Source organism: Phyllostomus discolor, chromosome 12 (genome assembly GCF_004126475.2).
Source record: "Phyllostomus discolor isolate MPI-MPIP mPhyDis1 chromosome 12, mPhyDis1.pri.v3, whole genome shotgun sequence".
NCBI lineage: Eukaryota > Metazoa > Chordata > Mammalia > Chiroptera > Phyllostomidae > Phyllostomus > Phyllostomus discolor.
Genome location: NC_040914.2, coordinates 33,688,174 through 33,703,901, shown reverse-complemented (window position 1 = coordinate 33,703,901; position 15,728 = coordinate 33,688,174). Strand labels below are relative to the sequence as shown.

General features: G+C 53.0%; 1 protein-coding gene across 1 annotated transcript in view; it reads left to right on the top strand.

The window, feature by feature from the left end:
- The window catches only part of LOC114488626 (neuronal acetylcholine receptor subunit alpha-7), a 65,769-nt gene that overhangs the window by 40,211 nt on the left and 9,830 nt on the right, over positions 1-15,728 (top strand). Inside the window, exons 4-6 of the mRNA XM_028502383.2 lie at positions 529-638; positions 11,166-11,245; positions 15,071-15,238. Coding sequence (XP_028358184.1) covers positions 529-638; positions 11,166-11,245; positions 15,071-15,238 — 358 coding nt within the window. The remainder of the gene's footprint in view (positions 1-528; positions 639-11,165; positions 11,246-15,070; positions 15,239-15,728) is intronic.

Sequence of the window (15,728 nt, the reverse complement as noted above, 5' to 3'; positions counted from 1 at the left end):
CTGCCTGAAGACAAGACTTCGAGCCCCCAAACAAGCTCTGTAGAAGTTTCTGGGACATTTCCCTGCAGCTGCACCAAGTGTTGCATGGAAATAAATAGTCTGCATTTTTTTCAGCCTGGGTCTTATATTTCCAACGGAAATAAATCAGTTTATTTTTACCAGACATCCTTATGGAAAACTTTGAAAGCAAAACACTTTATTCATTTGGCTAGAAAACACCCATCTCTCGGGGAGGAGGGAATTGCTGGGAGGCACGTGATGGACCGGAATTAACTTGCGCGCTTCCCTCTGAACGTGGTCACAGTGACAGCGAGACCCGAAATGTGGTTTTTATGTCATTCGTGGTTGTTTGGGAAGGAAGGAATCATTTAATTCCCGGGGCCTTTATATTCTATAGCTAGCAACTCAATTATGTCAATAAATGTCTGGATCTCATTTTGGCTTGGCGCTTACGTAATAACCTCACAGAAGTGCTGTTAGCAGGCGAGGAAGCCAGGCGCTCTCAACGTGCTTGTCTGTGTTTGTCAGTCTTGGACAGATCACTATTTGCAGTGGAACACGTCGGAATACCCGGGCGTCAAGACCGTGCGCTTCCCGGACGGCCAGATTTGGAAGCCAGACATCCTCCTGTATAACAGGTAAGCACGCGGGACGAAAGAAGACGTGTTTTCACCCTTGCCTACATTTCATGATTGAGCGAAATCTGAGTGTTTTGTAGATACGCTGATACGCGGTCTATCCTTTGGGGCCATGGCTGTCCCGCACCACCAGGCTCTGGAAGCGGCCTTTGAGAAGCAGCTCCGCCCCCTCTATGTGGGCTTGCAGGCTCACGCCCCCCAGCGCGCCGTCTCCCACTGCCACGTCCCTGGGGCTGTGCGTCACGGATGCGCAGAGGTTTCTGTGCGTAGGGTTGCTGAGGCATTTTCCCGTGGGGTGTTACTTTGCCCCTGAATGTCACTCACGGTCACAGCAGGGCTGGTGCGTGGGGCGCAGGACTGGAGGCTGCTGTCTGGACCCTGTGTCACGGCACATCGGGACAGCCCTGAGCGAAGGGCGTGACTGTCACCTCTGGCGGCCCTCGGACGCTCGCTCCGCGGCTGACAGAGAAAGGCAGAGCGTGGCCGTGTTTGACAGTCCTCCTGAGGTCAAGAAATGTGAGACTCTCGCGTCACCCGGGGCCGTCTGATTCGTGGGCCAGACGCTGCACAGGCAGGTACCCAGGTGGGGTACACCCAGGTGGGGTACACAGTTTCCAGAAGCGCTAAAATCCTTCGCTGTGTCACAGAGGGAATTCAGAGCATCTCGTCGCAGGAAATATTTTTTTATAAGTTTTGTGGGTTTTTTTTTAAGATTTTTATTTATTTTTAGAGAGGGAAGAGAGGGAGGGGGGAGAGAGAGAGAGAGAGAGAGAGAGAGAGATCAATGTGCGGTTGCTGGGAGTCATGGCCTGCAGCCCAGGCATGTGCCCTGGCTGGGAATCGAACCTGGGACACTTTGGTTCCCAGCCCGCGCTCAATCCACTGAGCTACGCCAGCCAGGGCGCAGGAAGTATTTTTAAAAAGAGAGAGAGTTCTTAATGATGGCTGAGGCCTCTGGTCCTGCCTGGAAGGGAGGGAAATACTGTTCCTCTGTGACCGCCGGCCACTGCCCTCCGTGGTGGCAATGGCGATCCCCTGGGCCCTGGGACACACTCGTCCCACACGGACTGCTTCCAGGAGGCTGGCGGGTTTCCTTTCTGGTGCCGACTTCCGCTCTTCCTGTCCTTCCCTGCTGGCGATCGCGTTCCTCGAGAATCAGTGGGCCTGCCCCTGGAAGGCTGTTCCCCTCTGACGTGCTGTTACTCTCCCGCTTCTTAAATTAGTTCAGCTGCATCTCAGGCAGAGGCCCCTAGGGACCGGGTGAGGTGCGTGACCCCTGTGACCACAGCCTGGGTGCCTTAAACAACAACAATATATTTTCTCACAGAAATTCATTTTCTCGTGGAGGCTGGAAGTCCAAGGTCAAGGTGTCGGTGGTGGTGGCTTCTCCTGAGGCCTGTCTGCCTGAGCCTCTTCCACGTGGAGTGGGCGTCTCCCAGCGTGGTGGCTGGTGCGCTCCAAGGGGACACGGGGGCTGCCGGGCCCCTTAGAGACTCAGCGGAGGAACTCTCACTGTGTGCAGCATGTGCTGGTCGCCAGCTCCGCCCGGATCAAGGGGGGAAGTGACCCCCAATTCCCCGGGGTGCCCAGGGAGGGGGGGACATGAACGCATGTTCTGTAGGAGACCAGCCACCCCCTGCTAAGCGAGGAAAATGGCAGAACAGGAAAGGAGGTCAAAGATTTGCAGGGAGGGGTGGGGAGTATGGACCAAAACAGGCATTGACGGCAGGTTCTTGAATGACAATGTGATTTCGTTCAACACAGTGCTGTCACAACACTGACGGAACGCTCTGGGATCTCAACTCTTATTTGTATCGATCAGCCTGTGGCAAAACGGGTTTCATTATTCAGTCCCCTTTTGGTTGCAGAACCTATGGAGGGCGTTAAGCGAGGACTTACTGAGCAGCATAACGAAGAGAGTGGCTGAAAGGTGCAGTCAGCTAAATGCATCCAATGAAGCCTGTAGGAGGGCCCTGGCAGGGTGGCTCTGTTGGTTGGAGCACTGTCCCATACACCAAAAGGTTGCAGGTTTGCAGGTTTGCAGGTTCAATCCCTGGTCAGGGCGCATACCTAAGGTTGCAGGTTCCATCCCCGGGTCGAGGTGCGGATGGGAGGCAACCGCTGGATGTTTGCCTGTCACATTGATGTCTCTCTCTCTCTCTCAAACTCTTTCTCAAATCAATTAAAAAAGAAACAGGTGAAGATTAAAAATATAAAGCCATAGGAAGGCAAATACAGTCATCTGCTGACCCCCTGACCCCCTGCCAGCCATCCACCAGCCACATGCTTGGTACCTGACCCTGCCACCCTCCCCACACCCCTCCCCACCACACACCCACATGCCACACACCCACACATCTGCCTGGTCTCCACTCCTGTTGCCTGGTCTCCCCTGCTGCGCCCATGTCACATGCCTCCAGCTCGACACCCCCCCAATCCGACACCCCCCCGTCCCACCCAGCGCCCCAGGCATGTCTCTCTGTCACACACGGTCATAGGAAAACCTATCTCCCCACAGCACATCAGGTCTGTCACCTCTTCTGGGCACTGAAAGCATGCTCAATAAATATTTGTGTGCAGATGAGATGGCAGGGGCTGGGTCCCCGTGACAACAGCAGAGCTAGAGGAAGAGAAGGACAGAATCAGAAACTGGGACCGACTCCAAAGATGGGCACAGGAAGAACCCAAACCAGCTTGGATTTAATGAGGTCCTGACCTTCTGATGCTCTGTTGTTGGGGACTTGGAGAAATGAGCTTAATCCTTTCCGCCAGGTGCCAGGCACTCGCTGATATGCACCCCCTGCTGCAACCCCCCCCAACTGCAGCCTTGCCTCACGTGATGTCTGGTTAATGTGTGTGCGTGTGGGGGGGCTTCCCCTGAGGAGGGGCCCTGCCATCGCTCAGGGTCGCCGTGGCTGTGAAAGGAGTTCTGGGTTGGCGCAGGCGAAGCATCGCTGCACGCCCATCACTTGGCTCGCTCTGCTCCAGTTGGATGCAGGAGTCCCAGCCTGAGCCGCTAAATGGCTGGTGAGGTGTATCAATAATACATTTTCCCGGCTCGGAGCAGGCTGGGTGTCTGCAAACCAGCCGTGTCTGTGTCAACCCTGGGATGGGCTGCTTTATCTCCCTGATGGGTTGGGGGTAGGGTTCGGCGTTGCCAGCCAGCCAGCGGGCCAGTGCGGGGCGCTTGACGAGAAGATGGAGCGCAGGGAAAGACACGCCTGCCGGGCACTGACCCCGCTGACCCCGGGAGCTTCTTGCTTCATTCACTTTACTTTAAGCCTGAGCTTCGGGGATTTTTCTGAACACCATCAGGCCCCAAATGAGGGGCAATTCTGGACGGCTTGTCACTCACAGCTTTCCCCTTTGGGCAGAATGAAGGCCTCGCTGACATCGGTAGTTAGACAGCCTGAACCAGGCCATCTCGGCTACCCCTGTGCTGTGCAGCCTTGGGCAGCTGCCCCTGCCTCTCTGGGCTTCTCTGTTCTCGAGACACAGGCAGAAAATCCCATAATCAAACAACGATGTTGGTCGATCTTTGTTGGTGAGTGTATTGAAGATACTTTTGTGGCCTCTGCATTTTTAGGACACTGTGGGGTGTAAACCATTCTTTTCTTTTTCTTTTCAGTCCTCACCCAAAGATACATTTATTGATAAGAGATGAGAGAGAGAGAGAGACAGAGAAACATTGACATGAGAGAGAAACATTGATCAGTTGCTTCTTATATGTGCCCTGACCAGGAATCGAACCTGCAACCTTTTGGTGTATGGGACAGTGCTCTAACCAACTGAGCCACCTGGCCAGGGCTCCACCATCCCCTTCTTATAGCCTGTACAAAGCTACATTTGCACGTCTGCAGGCTTGCGTCTGGCTCTGAGAGTGCTGTCCTCTGGCCACAGCCCTCTCTCTCTCACACACGTTCCCACGGCCCTGTGGCTGACAGCAGAGTCTGGGGCAGGGATAAGGTATACAGGACAAACCCAGGTGTGGTGTGATCCAGCCCATGAGGGCTCACACTGTGCTAATCAATGAGTCACTGATGAAATAGAATTAATTTTCTTACCAAGTGTCTCTGGTTCCCCCAGAAGTCCGCCTAAGACAAGGGCTTCCGTGCACGTAGTTCACTTGGGAGAGGAAGCGAGGTGGGAGGGAGGGAGGGAAGGAGGGAAGGCGGGCAACACAGAATGCATTCAAAAGCAAGCCACTTCTGTGGGCAACGTGGCCTGTTCCCGTGGGGGAGCTCTGGGTGACTGCCACCGCCTCTGACAGGGGCTGACAGCTGCTTCCAGGGGTCAGCTCCACTCACCTGCCCTACACGTGGACTGAGGGGGCTTGGTGGCCAGGGCCCCCAGCCTCAAGCAGGGAAGCAGGCGCTCACAGTTGGCAGCTGTCAGGGCCCTGGGCGTGGGAGGCACAGCTGTCCACGCGATCGGCCACCGCACACCGGAGTCACACGCTCAAGGTCCATGTCTTCCCCCCGGGGCGGGTGGGAGATTCGAGCCCAGCTCTGGGGTGGGGAGCACAGTGGTGACTGGAGAGGCAGGGACAGCGTCCCGGGACTCAAGGGGCTTCCCAGCCCGAAGCAGGGCAGGCAGGGGGCAGAGGTCACGGAGAAGAGCCAATATTGCGCCCTTGTGAGTGGCAGCAGCTTCCCTGAGAGCTGTGAGTGATCCAACAGCGTGGGCTGCCAGCAGGGGGCCTTAGCCACTCTGCCTGGTCCCCTCCTCTCTGCAAAGCACCCCAAAGCCAGCATGAGCACCCATCTTCACCAGGGCGGGGAGCTGGTTCGGGGAGCTGGTGCTCAGAGCTGGGCGGCCACCTGCCCCAGGTCAGCTGGCAGAGTGGGCCTGGCTCCAGAGTGTCATGGACATCGGGCCGGGCCGCCTCTGGCGTTGCTTCTACACGTCGCAAGTGGGACTGTTCTGCAAGTTACACAAAGTGAAACGATTCCTCTGCGCAGGTCCCTGCGTCGCCTGGGCTTTCAGACCTCCTCTGAGAGCAGCTTCCGCGCTGCGGCCTTTCCTCTTCCATCCTGGAACCGGTGATCCTGTCCCTCCCCAATTTCCATCCTGTGGCTTCTCAATGATCCTTCCTCGGCCTCTGACCTTCACCTTGTCTGCCACCGAACCTCTCGTCAGCCAGTTTGGAGAGGTGACGGGCAAGCCGCTGTGCAAAGGGTTTGGGCAGAATTTCACGGCCAGGAGTGACAGTGGGCGGAGTTTTCTAGGGACGCTTTGCACCTGCACGAGGTTGGCCAGGCCAGCAGCCTGGGCCAGGACACAGGGCCTGTCTGCCGGGCAGCCCCCTCTCTGTACCCAGAGGGCGGCAGGACGTATCACGACCAAGATTACGAATGGCCTTTGGAGATGAGCTTATTGATCTCGGTGACATCAGACAGACAGCCCGCGTGACTGGGTGGGTCTGTGTAATAAATACGGGAGACAGGAAGCCGATGGGATATTCAGTCATCACCACCCGCCGGTGGGGGAGGGGCGTGCAGCCCAGGGACGGGGCCACAGTCAGCCCTCCCCTCCCCCTCAGCCTGCTGTGGGGGTCCCTGAGAATGCCCACCGCCCTCTGGGGCTGTGCTGTCTTTGATCTACAGGGGACAGCTCCCTTAGAAATTAGTCTGAGACTCGCAGATGCAGAGGACAGACTGACAGCTGTCAGAGGGGAGCGGGGTTGGGAGGCTGCATGGAAAAGAGGGGGAAGGGATTGAGCAAAAGCCAAACTCACGGACACAGACAACAGAGTGGTGATGCCCAGAGGGAGGGGGGTGGGGGAGGGAGAGGAGGGTGGAGGGGGGATACATGGTGAGGGAAGGAGACAGGACTTGGGGAGGTGAACACACAGTACAGTGGACAGATGATACATCATAGAATTGAATGCCTGGGACCTATGCAATTTTTTTTAATGCTCATCTGAGAATATGTTCATTAATTAGAGAGAGAGAGAGAGAGAGAGAGAGATCAATGTGAGAGAGAAACATTGATTGGTTGCCTTCTAGACTCTCCCTGATCAGAGATGAATCCTATGACCTTGGTGTGTGCCCTGGCCAGGCTAAACTAATTTTGATTGGATTGGATTTGAACTGAATTCATTGGGGGTTGGGGTGACATTGGCTACTGCAATTATCTAGGTTTCATCCCTGGCCAGGTGGCTCTGTTGGTTGGAGCATCGTCCCGTCCACTGAGGGTTGCGGGTTTGACCCGCCTGTAGGAGAATGAGGGGACCCTTACAGTCAGGCGTGACACGGAAGCAGCACACGCTACACGCCAGTGTACACTGTCAGTGCGTGCTGTTCATGCAAGGGTTAACAATCTGACACCAGGTGGGGGGGCGGGTCCAGGTAAGGCGGGGTCCTGGAGTACCTGGCCTCGGGAATTGGGGAATTGGGGATCGGGGGAAGGGGTCTGGAAGCAGTTATTTTTACGTCTTTATCAGGAGGGAACGGGCTCTGCCTTCCGCAGCCATCGATCTCTCTACCTGGACCGGTGGGAAAGCCCAGGCGGCTGGACCCTCGGTGGGCCTCGGGTCGGACTGTCCTGTGCTGGGAACCCCCACGTGCACAAGGCCCCGGCGGTGTGGACCACAGCGCTGATACTGTCCCCTCCCAGGTCCTTGCAGGGGCTTTGGCCACTCCTGTGCACAGGGACCCATCCCCCCCAGCCTCAGACAGCTGTGTCCAGACTGAGCTGTGAGCGTGTAGGAGCAGCTTTTCCAAACAAACCGCATCTCCACCCTCTTAGTCGAAACCGACAGGAGAAGGGCATCGGCACACATTCATTGTAAGAGCTTCCTTCCATACCATTTCTGCATAACGGTCAGTTTGCCCAGGGGAGAGAGCCCTACAGAGGCATCTCGGATATTAAGATCTGCACTTGGCTAATGATGACAGCGGTCTCGTCCCATTTATCTCAATTATGTGCTTTGCTTGAGCCATATCGAGAAATCACTGAGTCACACAGGTAAGCCATTGCTAATAGTAACAGGTTTTTACCTCGTTTTGGGTGTTTTTTTTTTTTTTTTTTTTTTACCCATTTGTCTTCCAGTCTCAAGGGTCTCTTCAATTAAATTGACCCAAGGGTGTGCAGGAAGAGCTGGGAGGAATTTTTTTTCTTCCTCCCAGAATTGAATCACAGATCTGACCAATGCCGGAGGTCTTCCTTACAGACCCAGAAACCAGATGGCAAGAACCCAGGCGGGAAACAGGCAGAGCTGCGCGTCTCCTGGGCCGCGCACGCCTCCCACCTCGGGTTTCTGTCGGTGCAGCGGCGGGAATGCGTGCTGAGCCGGGTGCAGGGTCTGCGCTGGAATTGTCAACGGGGTTGTGCATTTTCCAAAGGAGCCGTGCGAATCTGGGATCCCACGGGGTGGCTCCCTTGCCGGAGGTGCAAATACACGCCCATTCAGGGCAAGAGGAGTTAGAGTTTAACTTCCACCCGGAACGGAGTTCAACAGGCCACGCGGATGAATACACCGGTCGTCTCTCCGAAGAGTCACAAATCTGTTAACAGTCGCTGGAGTGTGTCTGGACTTTTATTAGGAGGTCTTAAACATGAAAAAGAAAATCTGGAATCAGACACTTGCAGAAAGCATCTCTGCAGATGGTGACGGTTCCAGGGAACCTGGTTTCAACATCGCGCCGTGACCCGGAGGGAGGGGGGTTGTAGAGGTCCCTGTGTTCGGCTGTTGAATGCCCACTGGCTGCTTATAATGTGACTCGTTGGAACAGTTGGGTGCTGCCCTGGCTGGGTTGCTGCTCGGTTGGGTGGAGCATCGCCCTGTACCCCACCAAAAGGTTGCGGATTTGATTCCTGGTCAGGACGCATGCCTAGGTTGCTGGTTTGATCTCTGGTTAGGTGCGTGCGGGAGGCAACCAATCGATGTCTCTCATATCAATGCCTCTCTCCATCTCTCTCAAATCAATTAAAAAAAAAAACAGTTTGGTACAGACTGCCGTCAAGCAAAGATTTCCATCCTCAGCCCACTTCCTTCTCTCTGCTCTGTGTGTGTTTGGAAGTAAGGAGAGACTGTGTTTCTTCAAATCCCTATTCTTTTGTGATTAATCCTAATCTTTTATGATGATTCCTTAGCCTCTTTCGTCTTCCTTTAAGCTTTGTTGGATTTTTGTTTCATAGTCAAACCATGACTTCCTCGTACAGATTGTTTCACCTGGAGTTTCTGGTTGCCTTTTTACTTTCATATTACAAGATTTAAAAAAACAAAACAAAACAATGTATCCTTGCCCTGGCCGCAGGGCTCAGTTGGTTGGAGCGCCGTTCCCTGCACCAAATGGCCGAGTGTTTGATTCCTGGTCTGGGCACATGCCTAGGTTGTGGGTTCGATCCCTGGTTGGGGCACATACAAGAGGCAACTGATGGATGTTTCTCTTTCACGTTGATGTTTCTCTCTCTCCCTCTCTCTCCCTATCCTTCTCTCTCAAATCAATGGAAACATGTCCTTGAGTGAGGATTTAAAAACAAAACAAAACAAAACAAAACAGTGTCCTTAATCAAGTCCATGGTGTTTTCCAGCATATTACTTATTCTCCACATTGGAACCCACTCCCCTCTCCCTAGAGACCCCTCATATCCTGCTATAATTTGGCCCCTGCCCCTTTTCCAGGCCCCCTGTGCCCCTCATCATCAGAACCCCGTTTCTTACTCTCCAGGTTCAGTTCGACAGCTGACTTCCTCTTAATCAGTGCTCAGCCTCGTCTCTCTGGAGCTGATCCTGAAGTCCTTGACCCTGAGAAGCAAGCCCTCTGAGGACTCACTTCTGGGGAACGCCTTTCCTTGCCCTTCCTCTGCACTGGTTCCTTTTCAGTCTAGGAAATTTCTCTGTGTGATTTCTTGGATAATTCCTCTCTGCCTCTGTCATTTTTTTTAATCCTCATCCGAGAACATGCTTATTGATTTTAGGGGTGATGGAGAGAAAGAGAGAGAGAGAAACATTGATTGGTTGCCTCCTGTATACGCCCTGGCCAGAGATCAAACCCACAACCAAAGTATGTGCCCTGACCAGGAATTGAACCCACAACCTTTTGGTGCGTGGGACAATGCTCTAACCCACCAAGCCACCCAGCCAGGACTCTCCAGCTCTTCTGCTGAGTGAGCTCCCCTGGCCTGTACCCTGAGCCCCTCATTATCTCCGTCCTACGTTTCTTCTCTGAGTTTTACCAGCCCAACCTCTCAGCCACTCACAATAAAAATTTATTTCGCAACTCATATTTGAACTCCCGTATGGCTTTTTGGTTTTCTAAGTGCGATACGCTCTTCCCTTTTGGGGAGAATGTGACTTTTCTGAGCAGTAACTTTTCGTGCCTTTCCTTGACTTCATTTCTTGGATCTTTTTCTGAGTCTGTCTCCGATGGCGATGGCGTCTGTCACACGGAAGGCTGTTCTCTACTGCCTTTTGATCTGAGGTTTACATTTAAAGACCCGGAGGACTAGACAAAGCTGCCGCAGGCTCTGCAGAAAGTGGGAAGACCTCGCCAGAGCTCCCCCAGGTGCTACAATGAATGCAGCTCTGCTCTGTGGTGCCAGCCTCTCGACCAGCAGCTGCCTACATTTCTTGAGACAGTTTACTTTTTAAAACTAATGCGTAGGGGCTGTGTTCGGAAGGTACTCGAGATTTACTGTAGTCAGACGTGATGAGACCTGCAGACACAGGAGTGTCTGTCATGAAGGAAGACGTCTGTCATACTCAGAGTTCCCCAGCATCGGGAGGCGCAGGACAGGCAGGGCCCCACGGGGAGGCACCAGGGCCATGCAGGAGGCTGAGGGAGGGGATGTGGGCAAGAAAGGGGTGGGGAGGAAGCTGGGGGTTGGCTTTTGAATAATTCCAGCAGGCTCTGGGGTGTACGGACTGTCCTTAGCTGTCTGGCATGTGGCCCTGGGTGATGAGGGCACGTGGAGAGTAGCCTGGCATGTGGGACCCCAGCAAAGGAGGTGCTGGGGTGGGGTCTCTGAGTTGGTCAGTGCGTATTTGAGAGCTGCACTCATGAGCTGCTGGTTCACCACATCCAGGAACTGGCTAGCCCTGGCAGGTGAGGAAAGGGGACAGCACCCCCGACCTGACCCCGAGTCAGCAAGGCCCCAGATGTGAAAGAATACAGAAAACAAGACATTTGTTAAGTACCTGCCAAGAACGAGCCTTTCGTGGTGCAGAACCAAAGCTTTGCGGCGTGTGCCCCACCCGGTCTCACCTCCTGCGCAGGGACTGAATTTCCACCTGCCGACGGCCTCCTCAGTGGTCCTCGGTTCCAGCTTTGCTCAGAACTTTGTTTTAGATGCACACGAAAAAAAAATCACAGTTTCTATGAAGTGGGGGTGAGTCCTGGCCCCTTCGGGCCTGTCTGAGAAGATCTCTCGGGTCAGCTGCAAAGCACATTCCCAGACCGATGCCGGGGTGGCCGGAGAGCAGACAGCAGCACCTGTCCACGCTGCTCAGACCTCAGCGGGGCCAGGCCGGAGGGCGCCGGGGGGTGGTCCCAGCTCACAAAATCCTCTTCCCATTTGCAGTGCCGATGAGCGATTTGACGCCACGTTCCACACCAATGTGTTGGTGAATTCTTCCGGGCATTGCCAGTACCTCCCTCCAGGTAAGACCACTTCCTTGGTCCCCCTACAGTGAGGCGGGCTGAGCTTGGGGTGTCAGTCCTGACGGTGCTCCCATGAGCCCTGGGCCAGCTCTGAACTCTGCGTACGTGGCGCTCTCCAGGTGTTGCAGTCCAGGTGTTGCAAAAAGACACTAAAGATGCTGAGCTAGGTTTTTGAGTTCAGGCGTGGAGGAGCGCTTGCCTGTTAGATCCCTGATCAGGTGGCTTCAACGGGGAGCTCATCAGTGACTCAGTTCTGAATGTCTCCTCTCCCTTAGCCAGTCGATGATTAATTGCCTCCTGGGGTCCATTCTGTTCTCACCAGCCATCAGCCGTGTGGACGCCCAGTGCCCCGGGCTGCTCTGTGACTGGTCCATGGCTCTGGAACACGGCTTTGTGGCCTATGGATAGTAACAGGATTTTTAAAAAAAATCTTTAAATGATGTTCCTAGGTGCCCTTTTCCAGGAGGATCTCCTTCCCACTGTGACTGATTCATGCCCTGCTCCCAGGCGGTCTGCAGCTACCGCCACCTCACCATGGCCACACACACTCCAACACACCCCACACACCCCACACGTACCACCTTCACACTGCATTCCGCACACACCACACCACACACATACCACATGCACTCACACACTCACATACACCACAGAATGTGGTGCCTCAGACTGTTGTGAAGACCGAGGCTGTCTTTAGCCACAGGAGCAGGGTTCTTGGCCTTCTAGTCAGCTATGTCTATGTGCTGGCCTCCATGGCCCCAGGGCCTGCTCAGCACCAGGCCCTGTGCTGTGAACACTGAGTCCCCCTCCATTGATTGACAGGAGTGGGTGGAGCTGTGTGGCTGGGGCAGTGTGCCCCCTGGGGAAGCACAGACAGACCGGGTGCTTCCGGCCCGTTCAGCTAAGCACAGGCGAAGTGTATTCTGGGCACATGCTTTGACACCGAGCCTTGGTTACAGAATAGCAACTTGGGTTTATTTCCATTGCATATTTTTATTTTTAACAGCTTTTTTTTGATGTGTAACAAATTCGCATACACATGATCTACCCACTCTAAATGCATGAGTCAACGCTTTTTAGTAAATTCACAGCGTTGTGCAACTATGACCAAAATCTAGCTCCAGAGCATTTCCCCATCCCCCCTGAAAAGGTCCCTCCTGCCTAGCTGCAGTTACCCCCGTCCCCACGGCCTGCACCCAGCAACCGCTGACCTGCCCTGTGTCACAGTGACCGTCCCTGTCCGACCATCCCATAGAAAAGGAGTGACCCCTTTGCACAGCCACATTTTCTACAGGTGCCGTGGGCTGGGCAGGGGGCAGGTTCTAGTTCTTTCATGGTGGGTTTGATTTCCAGGTCCCTGGGAACCTTGAACAAAATGCTGCAATTATATTGAAGGGACCCCAAGGGGCCGGAAGTTTATCAGCTTGGTTGTGGAGTTTACATTTGCAAGGCTGCTGAGTCCCTTCCGGCATTCAATTGTTTTTCTCTTAATCTGGTGGCGGAAACTTACTGGGACCCCAGCTACTGTGCCTTCCACAGCCTTTCAGTGTCTCCAGGCAGCCGGGACACATGGGCACCGCTTGCTGAGCTGGCCTTGTCTGCTCTCCTCTTGGTGGCTGCCACCGGGAGACTCACCCCCAGCTGGTCCCAGCTGGAACCACCCTTTTCAGTGGAAGCTCTCACTGGTACCCAAGCACTGGCCCTTGGGTGTAAACCTAATTACTCCTTATTCTCTTCTCTTTTTTTGGAAATGTTTGTGTTTTACCCTTTATCAATTGTATTGTCTTTTTCTATTGCATTGTAATGGTTCTATTTGTCTGCTGGGTATGATCACATTTTTTTTCTTGTTGACACTGTTACAAATATCCCCCATTTCTTCCTTTGTCCCCCTCCACGAACCCCCCCCTTCCCTCTGGCCACCAACACAGTGTTGCCTGTGTCCACGGGCTTTGCTTCTACGCACGTATGTCTTTTGGCTAATATCTTCCAGGCCCCGCTCCCACTGTCCTTTGAGACCCGGAAATCTGTCCCACGTGCCCACACCTCTGCTCCTATTGTGTTCATCAGTTTATTTTGTTCATTAGATTCCACATAATGAGTGAGATCCTATGGTATTTGTCTTTCTCTGACTGGCTTATTGCACTTAGTACTATATTCTCCAGGTCCATCCATGTCGCAAAGCGTGAAAGTTTCTTTTTTTCTTTTTCTTTTTTTTTAACAGAAGATTAGTCTTCCACCATGTAAATGTACCACAGCTTTTTTATCCACTCATCTACTGATGGGCATCGGGCTGTTTAATGCTGCTGTGAACATAGGGGCCCTTATGTTCTTTCCCATCCATGTTGCTGGATTCTTAGGGTACATTCTCAGAAGTAAGATTGCTAGGTGAATCAGCAATTCCATTTTTAATTTTTTGAGGAAACTCCAGGAATTCAGATAACTTAAAATTACCTTCCATGTGTACTTCTAGAGAACCAAGCATTTTCTCCATTTTTAACCTCAGGAAAACACTCACCCCTCTCGCCAAACACATACTTTTCCAAATTCTGTTTGGGAGTGCATCATCATTTCTCCCAGCTCCTCCTGGGTTTTTTTTTTTTTCACAGCCTCCACTTTTGTCGTGTCCTTTAGAATTTGAAGGTGTGCGTGCATGGTAACAGTGCATTTAAAGAACTTCTAATCGTTTGCACAGAGACCCCTCAGAGCAGGCTTTAACAGAGCATGCTGGTGCTGTCTTGAATGTTAAGACACTGAAGCTTCAGCTGAACGTTTCGCTGGAGACTGTCTTCAAGACGCTGCTCATTCTGGAAGGCCCAGCTGCAGTCTGGGGCAGGGGCAGTATGGGCTCAGGGCCTCTCTGGCCACACTTGGTGGAGAGGCTCTGGTGGCCTCATTGCCTTCTCTTCAAGAGGGGGATGGGAGGGCCAGAGGATGAGCACGCAAAGCACCAATCAAAAAGACAGACAGCCCCAGCCAGATGGCTCGGCTGGCTGGGGCATCGTCCCACACACAAAAGGTTACGGGTTCGATCCCCGGTCAGGGTGTGTACAGGAGGCAGTGATTGATGTTTCTCTCTTACATCGATGTTTTCCTCTCTCTCCTTCCTTCCCTCTCTAAAATCAATTTTAAAAAATATATCCTTGGGTGAAGATAAAAAAAGAAATATAGAGCATTGTAAAGAATGTCATATTTAACTCACCAGCCTTTTATTGAACGAGCAAGGTTCTTACTCCTCGAGGGGCGGGCATCGTGTGTGGTGAACGGCACAGAAGGCCGGAGACCAAGGGGTGGCTGTGTGTTATTTATTTAATGCATCTTTATTTTTAACATGTTCCAGCTGTACGGAGGTGTAGTTGACCGATTGTGGTGTGTGATGACAATATAAACACAGTGAAATTGTTTCCACAATCAAGATAATCACACAGCTGTCACCTCGTACCCTCACCTTTTTATTATAAAAGATGCTTCAGATCTACTCTCTTAGCACATTGCGAGTATAGGACACTATTAACCGTAGTCAGCATATGGTACATCCAGCCCTTCACACTTAGCTGTCATGTACCCTGGCAACCACCACGCAACTCTCTGTTGCCACGAGTTCAACTTTTGTTTTTCAAATTCCATGCATAAGCAATACCCTACAGTGTCTGTCTTTGTTTCACTTAGCATAAGGCCCTCAAGTGTCACCCACATTGTGGCAAATAGCAGGATGTCCATCATTTCAAAGGCTGAATAGTATCACACATAACCCGTGTGTGTGGTGCAGTACTGATGCGTGCATATGCACACACACGTGTGTTCTGACGGCACCGGTCGCCCACACAGGCATCTTCAAGAGCTCCTGCTACATCGACGTGCGCTGGTTCCCCTTCGACGTGCAGCAGTGCACGCTAAAGTTCGGGTCCTGGTCCTACGGCGGCTGGTCCTTGGACCTCCAGATGCAGGAGGCGGACACCAGCGGCTACATCCCCAACGGAGAGTGGGACCTCATAGGTAGGTGTGGCGAGGACATGAGACTCGCTGCCCCGAGGAAACCGCTTTATTCCTGTGCTTGCTTGGAGGTTTGGGGCTTTTCTTCTCCGCTCCGCTTGTGGGGGGAGGATTCATGGCACCCTGTGGCCCCCTCCATGATTTATGGGAAGCTAGAGGATTAGAAACAAAAGCAATTAGCAAGTTCGGTGCTTCCCACAAGGAGCTCAGTAAGAGACATTCCAATGAGCCGACGCTAGTACAGGCATCCCTACGTTGTTTGAATCTACTCTGTCCCTAAAGTCATGTTGGACAGCAACCCACAGGCCATGGGGACCTACACGAGGAGATTTTATACAGAAAAGCAATCACGGCATTTATAGTGGTGTAAAGTGTACAAGACACAGGGTCCAGCAGAAGCGACCCCTGCTTGAGTGTGTTTGGTCCAGTAAGGACATGGGTGCAATGATTTAGAGTTCTAATTTGAACGTTTCACCTAAAATATCCTGTGGCA